Source organism: Nomascus leucogenys, chromosome 3 (assembly GCF_006542625.1).
Source record: "Nomascus leucogenys isolate Asia chromosome 3, Asia_NLE_v1, whole genome shotgun sequence".
NCBI classification, from domain to species: domain Eukaryota; kingdom Metazoa; phylum Chordata; class Mammalia; order Primates; family Hylobatidae; genus Nomascus; species Nomascus leucogenys.
Window position 1 is genome coordinate 130,906,325 of NC_044383.1, and position 14,065 is coordinate 130,920,389.

Sequence of the window (14,065 nt, forward strand, 5' to 3'; positions counted from 1 at the left end):
TCAGGAGTGTAGGTAAATAAGATATATTGACTTCATTTAAAAATTATTATTTATTTTATACAACTTTGTAATTTTTAAAATACCATCATTAGCAGAATGTGAAAACAGCTATTTAAAATATATTTCTGGCCCAGGTGTGGTGGCTCATGCCTGTAATTCCAGCACTGTGGCAGGCTGAGGCAGGTGGATCACTTGAGGTCAGGAGTTTGAGACCAGCCTGATTAACATGGCGAAACCCCATCTCTACTAAAAATACCCAAAAAAAATTAGCCAGGCATGGTGGCACAAGCCTGTAGTTGTAGTCCTACCTACTTGGGAGGCTGAGGCATGAGAATCGCTTGAACCCAGGAGGCTGAAGTTGCGGTCAGCTGAGATGATGCCACTGCACTCCAGCCTGGGCAACAGAGTGAGACTCTGTCTCAAAACAACAACAACAACAAAATAAACAAACAAACATATATTTCTTTGTGAATTTTCAGGAATATTTGCCTAAAGATTATATTATGGTTTCCACCAGCACATGAATATATCTATTTGTATTTTGCCAGTGTGCTGTTTCTCAGGTTTTCATTTGTAGATTTACTATAATGCTTCTCAAAGTGCAGAATCACATTTACACTATGTCAATCTCCACACCCACCCCCCAAAGCACATGCATGCATGTGCGCACACATGTGCACACATACAGAGACACTTTCGGCTCTGTAGAGTCTCACGAAAGCTTAAGAGGGCCACTGAATGCTCACATGCTGCCAGATTGTTGCTTATTTTCTAGGCTCTGTAACCACCGTAATAGAAAAACTGATTAAAACTAGTTTATTAATTATAATTCAAGGTCAGATTTATTTAGAGGTTTTGATTTTCAGTTGTATGTTACTTAGTGAGTAGATAAAACCTCATCATAGTCTTTATGAGCCAGAATTAAATTCTTAAAGGAAATTACTTTTTAGTTCAGCTTATACCTAAATAACCTTAATAATTAAAAAATTATGTACATCAAAGCATGTTTAGAAGTTTTTATTTAAATATCATGGACTTTTCAATTGTAAAAGTCAGTTAGCAGTGACAGCCAGGATGGGAAACGTGTTTCAATATATACCTTATAATAAATATAAAATATATAATTCCCATATTAAAAATTTTACTCTAAAAATGTGGGATTTTTTACAAGTTCCATTTCCTAAAGAATTTACTCTTAAATTTTTCTCAAAGTATACTCTGACATCTAGATTTTACAAAAGATGGACCCATGTGGTTTTAAAACAGAACATTATTAAAAATAAATAACCATAATTTAGAGCAAAAATGAATCGTAAGAGGTAAATGTATGTATCTCTTTTTATGGCCTCCCTTTAAAGGCAAGTATAAAATTCCTATTGGTTGGGGATCTTGTTAGCTATTCATTGATATTGGTTCCTGACAGGAGTATACACAGTACCTTCAATGGGACCCACATCACAGAGATTCATCCTCTCCCCTGCATTGGTCCCCTCTTCACCAATGTCATTCTCAGTGTTCAGAGAGTGGTTTATGGAGCCCTGAGATTCCTTAATGTTTATTAAGCTTGAATCACATTCGTCAAAAACTCAAAACCTACTGAAATGCAATGATTTCCTTTTAAATATGTTCGTATGTAAAATACCCATAGCCTTCTATTTGATAAAAAGCTGTTGGTTTAAAAGTATTGGTTTGGAGCAGCTGGCTTCATGTTCTCATAGTCTTAACTATGCACATTCACAAATAGTTATAATGGCCATAGTTTTCTGAATGAACATTACTAGTCATGTCTTCTTTTCAAGAATTCAAGCACATCCATGTATGAAATGATGAAAAGTGTATTTTAGAATCCTTTGAAATCTCCATGTTTTAATTTTTGGCTTCTGAAAGTTCTGCTATTTGTATTTTTTCTCTGGTATTATAAACATATACAAGATAGGGACAGCTTTCCTTAAAAATAAAAGCTGAATTTACTTATTTATAAAATTGATACATATTTTCATATTCTGCCTGTAATTATTAAACCTTTTGAAAATTGATGCAGAATAGAAATCAGCATGGGAGGTAGACTTGGTACCCAGTGCATGTTTCTGTCTCTCTTTTTTTTTTTTTTTTTTTTTTTTTTTTAGGCAGAGACTCACTCTGTTGCCCAGGCTGGAGTTCAATGACACGATTCTGGGTCTGTATAACCTCCACCTCCCAGGCTCAAGCAATTCTCGTGCCTCAGCCTCCCAAGTAGCTGGGACTACAGGCACATGCCACCATGCCCAACTAATTTTTGTATTTTTAGTAGAGATGGGTTTCACCATGTTGGCCAGGCTGGTCTCAAACTTCTGGCCTCAAGTGAACCCCCACCCTGGCCTCCCAAACCGCTGGGATTACAAGCGTGAGCCACCACACCCGGCCCCAATATATGTTTCTGACTTGAGTGAATGATTACATTTTCTAGCTGGGAAGGTTTCCTTGTAGCATTCCTAGAGAGTACTCAGAACGTTTTGTAGGATTCATTTGTTCTTTTGTCCCTTTAAAGTTGCTCAGCCAGCAAATATTTTAATAAGCCTTTGTGATTCCCAAAGCTTACCAACCACCTTTGGTGAATTTATCTAAACAAATCAGATTGGCACCCTCCCAATGCCAAGCCAATCCCTTGAGCCCCTATAACTAATGAGAACTTTAAAAATGCTTGTTGCCAGCATACAATGAATTGATCTTCATGTTAATCTTGACTTTTGATCCTTTGTGGATTAAAAATTAGCATGGCCCCAAATGAATTTCCACTCTTGGCAATCTTGGAATTAAAATGAGACTCTCTATTCATAAATCCTAATTGTGTGAATTGCCTAGTTTAACATTACCGTTTTTTAACTGTGTCTACACATTGTTGCACATAACACTTTAGAACTCCTTTGTCTGAATTAATATCCCAGTTGATCCTGATAACATCCTTGAATTATGGCCTTTTAAAGTCTTTTTTAAATTATTTATGTTGAGTCTTAGAGCAGAGAAGCAGGCATTTCCTTCACTTCCTGGCAAGGAGTTAAGGAAAGGGGTTTAAATGTACTGCCAATTAACAAGTGTACATACTAAAATTCCCACTGACTGCAGTAACCATTTTTATTTTTTGGTATAAGTTTTTTTTGTCCATTTTTTACTTATGTCCTTCAAATGTATGGAATACTGGCAGTAAGCCAACTAATTTTTGCTGATAGACCAAGAAATGCTTTCAAAATTATTTTTGACCCACAGGCATATTTTTACTATGAATTGCCTATGTTTATTAAGCTTGAATGGCATTCATCAAAAACTCAAAACCCACTGCAATGCAATGATTTCCTTTTTAAGATATTTTTGTGTGATTTGTTCAGGCAAATACCCATAGCATTTTATTTGATAAAAGGCTGTAAGGTTAAAAGTATTGGTTTAGAGCAAAATGGATTAGACTTCTGTCTAGGGTTTGGCTATTTGTTGTATTTGTTACTTGCAAGAGAAGCATAACTCTGTCTGTTTTAAAAAGAGTGTGTAAACCTATGGTGTACTTAATAATAATTCAACTCAGCTATCCCTTGGACACTGTGGAGGGCCACTCTTTTCTCCTGGATGTAACTTACAGATCTGGTAGAACTAGGCTCCTTTTAGCCTGATTTCTCCCCCAAATACTGGGCCTCACACTTTCCCTCCAGACGTTATAGGAAGGGTACTCTTCATGCCTGGTCTTTTTTTCTCACACAGCTCCCAGCACACAGCACATGGTCACTGATGTCCTTTCTCCCACTCAGCATAGAACAGTGAGAGATGGAAGGAGTGCAGCATGCTAGATGATTAGGGACAACTTTTATTTGACCAAGAACAGATGTTGCCATTACTGGGGGACAGATCTCCTCTTTTTCTCCCAGCATTGAGAACGAGATGATCATGTAGCAAAGGGGGGAAGAAAAGCAGATGCTTTAGAGAAGAGACGGCAGTGGCTGCCCTTGCAAAGCCCGCCAGATCGTCTTCACTGTCATGGGCTCTGGAACCAAAAAGGAATTGAGCTATCTGTGTGGCAAGGAGAATTAAATGCCATATTCTAACTTTTCCATTGTTCCTAACTGGGCCCATCCAAGGGACTGTTATTATCCCAAGTATCCAGAAGGACACTGAGGATTAGGCCAGTGCTTTCCTTGATGCAAGTACTTGGCCACTATTTTCCTGGGCTTTAGGGTCCAGGGTGTGTCAAGGGTGGGTCAAGGGAGGCAGAAACCAAAGACTTACGCCTCCAGTGGTCCCTTAGTCAGAATTAGTACTCAACAAAGTAAGTAGAACGTGCTCTGTTCTGATACATAAACCAAATACACAGTATCATTTAAATAGGAAATGAGAGTTTTTGCAAGACTGAGTGCTCAGTGAATGCTTTAGTGTATGCACTAAATCTTAAATCACATGGGATAGGAGAAAGTAACCAGGAAAACTAGCCCTTATTAAAGCATTAAGCCAGGAAAAAAAAAAAACAAAATGTGTTTCTTGTTTTTCCTATTAGCATCCATTTAACAACTGGGCTATTATTACCCTACGTAGAGTGATACTTTCCACGCATTTGCGTGCCTGAAAGTTGGAACCAACAAAGTAACAGGACTGCCATTAAGTGATTTCTTTTGTTTTCTCTTTCAGCAAATGTTCCCAGCAGGCCACAGGTAAGAGTTAATGGGTTGGTTGGCTCTATGTTACTGATCCCAACCTAGAGTAAGCAGATTATCCACCACTGATTTTATTCCTACTTTATTCTCCATGTAAATAAGTAAACTTACTTGACATTTAAATATTAGTTGATTCTGTACAACAGTTTGTCAGTCTGGGGGTGGGGGGTGGCTCCCAAGCCACAGATACCAAAAATACCACGTGTTTGATCCTTTGTGTTCTAACAGCTTTTTAATGGCGTCTTAGGTGCTACATAAAGTCACTCTAGATAGATTTGACCACCACTGCTCTCTCAAATGTCTGCTTAAGGTGGCTATCACAGAACATTGACCTAAAAAAAAATGACTGGTACCACAGAGGTGGTTTTACTTTGTAGGGGAAAATATTTCAATTTTGTACTTAAAAATTGCTGAGAAGTGTTGGCAGCTATAGCCTTATGCCTTTTAGTATTTTCTATAAACCAAAAAGTGTATGAGACAGGTCTCAATCAATTTAGAGGTTTACTTTGCCAAGGTTGAGGACACACCTGAGGAAAAGAGAGACAAGTTTCATTAGGATTTGTAGGCTATGTTTTGTTTTGTTTTGTTTTTTTGTTTTGTCTTTTGTTTTTTGTTTTTTTGTTTTTTTCCCAAAAAGGATTTTGAGGGCTTCACAAAAGGAAAGCAGGCAGGAGTGGGTGGAGGAACAGTCTATTATGCATTTATCTCACGCTCAGTAAATCTGCATTTTATATAATTAAGATAAAGTATGCCTAGAGTAGAAGAAGCAATCAAATACGCATTTTTCTCAGGGTGGGCGGAGAGATGACTTCTAGTCCTGCCTTTGTCCCGTAAAGATAAGCTGTTAATTCACGTTGACAGGGTGAAATTCAACAAAACTCTGTTTTAGAGTAAAGATTTGAGGGCCCTGAGAAATTTCCTTGTGAGCAATTTGTGAGGGAGGTCGCTGGCCTTCTATCTTTGCAACTATCTGCTTAGGAAGGTAGTTTTTGTGTGACTCAGTTCCCACTTTTAATTTTTCCCTTTAGCATAGTGAGTTAGGGATCCTGAGATTTTGTTTTCCATTCACATTTTCTTATCACATACTTTTAGTAATAATGTGCCACAAAGCCACAGCAGCTTTGGAGAACATTTTCTTTCATGAACTTGTTTACTAATCTTTTTGAAACAATGAACCTTCTGAATGATGTCTTATTGGCAAGAAAGGCTGGGATCTTAACTAAAAGACAGGGGTATGTGAAGTAGACTAGGCATGTGGCAAGCTGTGGGTGTTCTCTCCTGCTTGCTTCTGTTGTCTAAGTGAATTGGAAGCCGGGACTTTAGCAGGGAGTGAGGTTGGGGAGGAGGTGTCAGAAGTGCGAGGAGTGACTGGAGGATGTGTGATAGCTTCTTGGAGAATAGAAGAGCAGATGGCCTGGGAAATAGAGTGTGACTACAAGCAACATTAAAGGTGCCACTCATGAATTTAACATGAGGCCATTCTGCAGGGTTGTAAGTTGCCCTCTAGGCATATTCACGTTTATGAGCACAGGCACCAGAGTGGGCTGAGTATTGGCATTTAAAAAGTTGAAGTTGGGGTTTGACAAAGTGAGTACAGTGATTCAAGGGAAGAGGCAAAGAAGTGATTATAATGATTGAACCAGATGCTTAAGCTCAGTAGCGAAAGGAATGAGGAAATGTCCAGTGTAGGAGACAGAAATAAAGATGGGAGGATCAATGGATCCCTTTATCAAAGGATGGATAAATTTGCAGTTGTAGGGAAAGTAAGCTGTGGAAGTAGAGGTGTTTGTCAGAAGCTGGGTTGAATGATATTGAAATTAGAGGGGTTGCAAGTACTGGTAGTGGTGCATATTTGGACCTTTGTGTGAATGGCTAAGAAGGTTGGAGGACAGGACCATTGGAGGAAAAGAGCCTAAAGAACCAAGAAGCCAGAGTGCTGGAAGAATCATTTCCATGGGTGTTGAAATCACTAACATTTAAAAATAGCTTTAGAGTGGGTGACATTGAAGGAACATGACCTACGGAGTCAGTAGATGACTGCATAATGGATTCGTATAGTCTGATGACATGAGATTCAAAGCTGGGTGTTTTTAGGGAGAAGAGAAAGAAGATACCCCAAAGGCCTCAGTGAGGACCAAGGAAGACTCATGCAGTGTATGAGGAATGGGGGAGGGTGGGGAGGGGAAGTCCTATGTGAGAGGGTTATGAGGGAAGCTGTGTCTTCAGGTAGATGCAGATATTGATTAGAGCAAGTAGATGCAGGCAGCCTTCAGAGAAGGGTTTGGGAACATGGGTTTTGTGGATCACAGGCCACATGACCTATATGACAGGTTTCAAGAGCTAGGAAGGGTGAAGCATGAGGACACAAAAAGGGGTGTGCAGATCTCTATATGACCAGAATACAGGTGATGGAAGGGCAACCAGGAGTCTAGAGCTTTTTAGGGTGGCCCATTAAAATTAAGGATAAAGGGTACCACGAGGTTAGTCCTGATGGTCCCCAGGTGGAATGAGGCTGTGAGTGACAAAGGCAAGGAGGGAAGAGAGAATCTTTTAAAATCCTCAGATATAAGTGCTCAGAATTTAAAGCGAAAAATGATCTTAGGAGGCCTTCTCCTCCTACTCTGTTTCTAGATTTTAGAAATTGAGTTTACAAAGAGCTAAATGGTTCCTGGTTATATAGCAACTTAGTGGATGGAGCAAACATGTAACTCAATACAAGAGGCCCCTTTCCCATTTTCTTCCTTCCCTCTCCATGTGTTTTTTGTTCTTTGCTTTACCCTTCAGCATTTTCCTTCTCTTCTCTTTTCTTCATTTTTCATGTCTTGGGTCGAATGGAAATTCATGAAAAGTATATATTTTCACCTGGAGGGTTGGGCTAATATTTACATAGCATGATCTTAAATTTTTAGAATTCTGATACCTAAAAGGAGACGTATTGTGTGTCCAATTAATAGACACATCTAATTCTCAAGGATAATGGAGTATATAGACATAATTCAAAAATCCTCTTGGCTTTATATTCAACATGAATCAACGCCAGAGTTTCAGTTATCAGTGTTAGTATGTAACAAAATATTCCTTTCTCGTATAGAGTTAATCTCTCCCCTTCTCTGTCCTCAAACCACTTTGAATTTACTATGGCCGGCATTTACCTCATATTAGAATTGAATGAGGCTGCCTGGCTGAGATATCTTCCACACCTGCTTCGTAGGAGGGCCTCCCCTCAGTACAATGCCTGAAACCCATCAGTGTTTGCTGAATTTTTGCCCCCTCTAACATGGCAATCAAATGTTCAAAATGGAGAAGCAAGTGTCTGAAGAATCCAAATTTGAATAGTCATGGAGAATAGGCTCTAGGCCAGAGTCAAATGAGTTTGCTGCTTTCAGCATACCTGGGAAAAGGAGGGGCTCCATGGGCAGCTTTTCCAGTGGCTTCATTAGGAAAGTGCTTCCAGGAAGCAGGATAAAGTCCCCCATAAAATAAGGTGGAAAGACGGAGTATCTTTCCTGAGGGTCCAAAAAGGCCTTTTATGATTTATGAGGCATGGACCAGTTTGGATGATTTCATTTTAGAATTTTTTTTATTTTTTTCTAATTTCAAAATCCTTTTAGAAGACCAAATGTTTGACCCTCCCTTCAAAAGGTTGATACCACTTCCATGAGTGTGGCCTGGATTTATATTGTCTCTGACCTGGGACATTTAACTGGCACCACTGCACACCCTTGGGTTATGATTCCTGCCTTCTCTTCCTCTTCTCTGGACTCCAGCTTGGAATCAAGATGGGTTGGCATTGTTAGGGCACCCCCTCTACAGATGACCTCCCACAGTCCCCCAGGAAGACATGGGATATTTTCACCAGCCTCATTCACTCACCATTGGTACCTCCAGCAGAAAGAAATGAAGTCCTCTCCATTTTAACTTAGCTTCCAGCCTGGCCAAGAGAAAAGACTTTCAGACTTCCCTGTAAATCAGCTGCAGTGATAGAAAGCAGACTAGGTAACTTCAGCATGAGAGGGAGGGACCTCATTGCAGGAAGCAAAAGTCACATGGGAGTTAAGACTCCTGAAAGAAGCACTTTTATTTTCTTGAAGAATTGACAGATCTCTGCTTCCTGGAATGTTTTGTGCAAATTTCTGACAGTGCTATTTTCCCTTCCCACAGGCAATGTGAAGTATTCATCCGGCCAACCAATGTTTCCTGACGTACAGTGTTTCCCTTTTCAGCAAATGCCAATTCCAAGTTTCATTTAATCAGAAGCTTCATGGCTCCTTGGCCCACGGTGTTGAGTGCTGACTGTGTGTTCTACTGAAAGAGTAAAACACTGACTATCCAAAGAGAAATGGATATTTTGTTTTTATAATAACCATATATTGTTGTTTTCTTCTTCCCTTTCTATGCAAGTGCAAATTAATGAACAGAGAGGTATTTGGAAATGGTAATACATTTGTCACGGATTTGTATAATGTATACAGCATTGGGAAAGTGGGTGGGGGCTTTCTAATATGATACCGTCTTTTTAGTAACTATGACAAAGCTTACATAAGAATTAGAAGACCACTTTACATTTTTACATTCCTTCTGCTGTTCATATTAACCTTGCACAATAACTTCATTATTTCTTTGACTCTTTTACCACAATGTTTTGGTTATTTATAATTTATCAGCCATATAACCAAATAGATCCCAAATAGATCCATGTATTTGTTTTCCATGATTTGGCCACATTAATAAATTCATAAATTTCAATCAAATATCTTATATATACACACGTGTGGTTTAAGCTACAGCCCTGCGTATGCCATTTAACTTTATTTGACGTTGCCCACTTACTTCTTTGCTGACCACTTGGATAATTGTAATAAAAATCCTATAGGCCTAAATGGCACTTCTCTGGGGATATTTTTTCCTGCATTTTATTCCCTTTTTATATAAGTAGGAATTAATTATTTATTTTATGTCTTAATCTATTTGATAAAGAAGACTACATTATAATAATCTCAAAGATCATATTACCAAAGGTTGCCCACTTAAGCATATTTTCATTTTGACACAGAAACAAAACCTAGTACAACCTTTCCTAGCTTCCATGTCTTGATTTTCATCATTACATGCACAGCAGACCTTTACCTATTGTGATACCAGAACACATCACTGTCTTTCGTTCCCTTCAAAGAGAATTTTATTGTTGTTTTGTATTTTCATGTCCTTAATAGTTCTTGAAACTCCTAGTTGTTTTCTTACTGAAAGCAGACACACATTTAGTGCACGGCTTATTTTACCTTTTGGGTGAAAGATCAGATGTTTTTATACCCTTCACTTGATCAATATATTTGGAAAGAATGTTTATCAAAAGTCTATGTCACTGCTTCTACAGAAGAATGAAATTAATGCTTAGGTGATGGTACCTCCACCTACATCTTTGAGTGCATTCAATTATGTATTTTGGTTTAGCTTCTGATTTAACATTTAATTGATTCAGTTTAAACATGTTACTTAATTACCAAATGTAGAGGAACCAAAAAAAAGGTGAAAACAATATGTTTTGATTCAAACATAAAGACATAAAAACATAAAGACATTTTAACTTTGGGTTCTCTTTAGCTGGAATCTGGCCAGAAGGAGGCTTAAAGTTTGACATTGCCATGATTTTAGAATAGGTTGGGTGGGTTGGGGGGCAAGGGTGTCTATTTGCAGCAGAGATATTTTGAAAAGAAGAAAATTGTTTTATATAAAAGGAAAGCCATGACCACCTTTCTACCTCAGATCCATCTTCATCCATTGCATTGGAAACTGCTTTATGCTGCTGCAGTCCGCAAAGTCTAGAGCTTTTATCAGGCCATGTCATACCCAAGAAAGCACCTATTTAAAGAAAAAACAATTCCCTGAGCTCTCAACTCCAAGTTGTAGATTTGGTGTCTTCCTTGTTCTTACTTTAAAAAGTCATGTGTTAATTTTTTTTCTGCCTGTATTTGTATGCAAAATGTCCTCTATCTGCTATTAAAGAAAAGCTACGTAAAACACTACATTGTAACCTTCTAAGTAATAATAAATAAAAAGAAATATATTGCAGTAACAACAATGGGAAGTAAGTATGTAGTTCTTTTGAAATACGTGGTAAAGAACTAATCACAGACTATCATCTAATCTGGTTACATATTGTATTTTTCATCCTGAATAAAAGTGATTTTAACACAAGATGACTTTGATATTCTTCAGCTGGGTTCACTGATAGAATCTGAGTTTTGAATGCACATTTATGAAAATAAGGTATGGAGATAGCCTGTGTCCTGATCCATCTACATTTTTTCCTGCAGTTTCTCTCATACACACTAATACAGTCTCCTGCTGCTCTCATTCTCTCTCTCTCCCCTATCTCTTACACATACATATAATTATATGATTCTCAATTTATTTTACATATAGAAGGTTTATTGATAGAGAAAAGTAATATTGGATGTAAAAATGTGTACATAAAACCTGTTGAGTGTTTTAATAACTAGATGCTATTGACATTAAGTTCCTTTCAAATCTACTTTTAGTTTCATGCTCTCAAATACTGTATACTTTTTATCCATACGCTGGATTTTAACCACTCTAGTAGGTTTAATCAATTTCTGAAGCCATTCAATGGGAAACAATGTTGAGAATCATGTTGCTTGATTCTAAAATTAAAAGCTATCTATGAACTAGAAAAATCATCTAAAATATAATTTGTTAAAGTAAGGAAAACTGATACATTCTGACGAACAAACATTTTAAACATCCTGTGTACCACTAAGTAGTGCTGACATTAAACATTCCTGAGAAAACAGTTGATTTCCAGCAACTTGTTGACTAGGTAGCTGAAAATAGAAGTAAGAACAAATGAACAAGTTTTGCTTTCATACTGCTGTGGTTTGAATGTGTCACCCACAGTTCATGTGTTGAAAATGTAATCCCCAATTCCATAGTGTTGAGGTGTGGGACCTTTAAGAAGTGATTGGATCATGAGGTCAGAGGTCATGAATGGATTAATGTCATCACAGTAGTGTGTTTTCTATCTCAAGTGGGTTTATTACCAAAGCACATTGGGTTCTCTCACTTTCTCTTGCATGTTCTCTGCCCTGTCACCTTCCACCGTAGGAGGACACAGCAAGACAGGTCTTACCAGATGCTGGCACCTTGATATTGGACTTCCCAGCCTCCAGAACTCTGAGAAATAAATTTCTTTTCTTTGTAAATTACCCAATCTGTGATATTCTGTTATAGCAACACAAAATAGACTAAAGACATACGTCTTTATACTGTGCCTTCAGGTTGTTATAGATCACATATATATTATATATATGTTACAATCAAGGCACAGTATACTATATATACTGTGAAAGCGTAGAGAGAGAGAGAGAGATAGGTAGATAGATAGATAGATAGATAGACAGACAGATAGATAATCTTTGTAGTTTGCTCTTGGGTATCTTTTCTCCCACCCACATTCACTGTTTCAGTATGCCAGCTTTTTCAAAGGCCTTTCTAAATTCATTAGTGGAGAATTTAATGATAATACAGTAAACCACCACTAACGCTACTACTTAAACCTATGAGTAGGGTCCAAAAGCTTCACTGACATATAATGTCAGCTTGTGTTTTTGTGAGGTTAATTAAGTGACCAGAATGAGGCTGCTACAGAGAGCAGGAGATAATCACAATTACATTGCATCCACTGCCTGTGGTATCAGTTATCTATTGCCATAGTCATGCTGCATGGGAGCCATAAAACCTTAATAATAAGCATTTCTTTAGCTCATGGTATATGGGGTTCAGCTACTCTGGGAAGACTCATCTCAATTAGACTTGCTCACACATTTGTGGCCAGCTTTGGATCACTTGAGGGCTCTGCTGATATTGGCTGGTTGCACCCAGGTCTGGGAGCTGACTGGCTGTTGACCAATGTGGCATGGTTAACCTAGGTTGACTGGGGACTCTCGGATGAGTTCCTTGATCCACTAGCAGGCTAACCTAGGGATGTTCTTATGCAATGGCAGAAGTGTGGGCATGCAGAAGGAGGCCTTTGCTGAAACGTGGCACATCTTTACTTCAGCCAAATTCTGTTGGTCACAGCAAATTACAAGTCTTGGTATGAGGAATACATTTCATGTCTGTACTAAGAGAAACTGCAAAAGTCAAGGATAAAGGATAGGTATAGCTATAGAGAGCATAATGAACTGGTGGCCATTAGGTTTCATTATGTAAACCTTGAGATAGGCAAAGCGGAGAACTTGGAGCCAGAATATAAAGTATCCATTTCCTTAGGCTTCATGTCCACTGCTCCAGTAGAAGGAAAAGGCAGTAGCCTCTTTACAGGGGCTTCTTTTAAAACAAAGGTCAAAAAATCAGCCCTTTCACTCCAAGCTAACAAAGCAATTTCAAAAGAAAAAAGTAGGAAAATTTAGCATGCCTGTGCCCAAAGTCCTAAGAGAAGAAGATCTCAGAACTGATACTAAAATTAGGAAAAATAAAGACAGGAAAGAAAAAAAAAAACTAAGTGAGAAATGGAATAAAGATGCTACAATAAACTGTTCAGATGAACCTTTGTTCAGGTTTAATTGTTAAAAAATTTTAGCTGGAAGAACACACAACATGTAGGAGGCTCCTCACTTTGACCAAATCAGTAGGGCACATGTGATACAGTGCCCCTCCCAAGGGGCATGTTTAAAAGCATGCAATTTATTTGCACTTTGCATAAACTTACAAATTTAGCTCTAATCTCTCATTTTAGAGGCCTTCAAATTGTGGCATATTTTAGAGTATTTGCAGTTGACACATATGCTTAAATTCAGATATTCTTTTAGAGACAGCTTCTTTTTTGGTAGTTTTGAATTTTGTGGGTAATTAGGAGAAATGAACTGACAATTTGCCTTCAGCTTAGCTCTGTCCTCAGACCAGAAATCACAAATTTTGAATTGTAATTGTATTAGAGTTCTCCAGAGAAACAGAACCAATAGGATAGATATAGATATGTACAAAGAGATTGATTATGAAATATTGGCTGACATGAATGTGGAGGCTGAGGTGTCCCACCATCTGTTGTCTGCAAGCTGGAAGCCCAGGAAAGCTGGTAGCCCAGGAAAGCTGGTGGTGAAGTTCAGTCCAAACCCAAAAACCTGAGAACTAGGGGAACCAATGGTGTACGTCCCAATCTCAGCCCAAAGGCCTGAGAACCCAGAGTGCTGATGTCTGAAGGCAGGAGAAGACAGGCTTCCAGGCTCGCACAGGAAGACCAAATCTGCCCTTCCCCCGACCTTTTTGTTCTATTCCAGCCCTCAGTGGACTGGATGATGCTTTCACATTAGTTACGGCAATCTTCTTTACTCAGTGCACCAATTCAAATGCTAATCTCTTACACAAACATCCTCACA

At 38.4% G+C, this 14,065-nt stretch overlaps 1 protein-coding gene across 3 annotated transcripts in view; it reads left to right on the forward strand.

Annotated features, from left to right (window-relative positions):
* The window catches only part of UTRN (utrophin), a 573,765-nt gene extending 562,900 nt beyond the window's left edge, over positions 1–10,865 (forward strand). For all 3 annotated transcript variants that reach the window (XM_030809793.1, XM_030809794.1, XM_030809795.1), the window contains 2 exons: positions 4,645–4,667; positions 8,832–10,865. In XM_030809793.1, coding sequence (XP_030665653.1) covers positions 4,645–4,667; positions 8,832–8,840 — 32 coding nt within the window. In that variant the 3' untranslated portion in view covers positions 8,841–10,865. The remainder of the gene's footprint in view (positions 1–4,644; positions 4,668–8,831) is intronic.
* Positions 10,866–14,065: the final 3,200 nt, after the last annotated feature.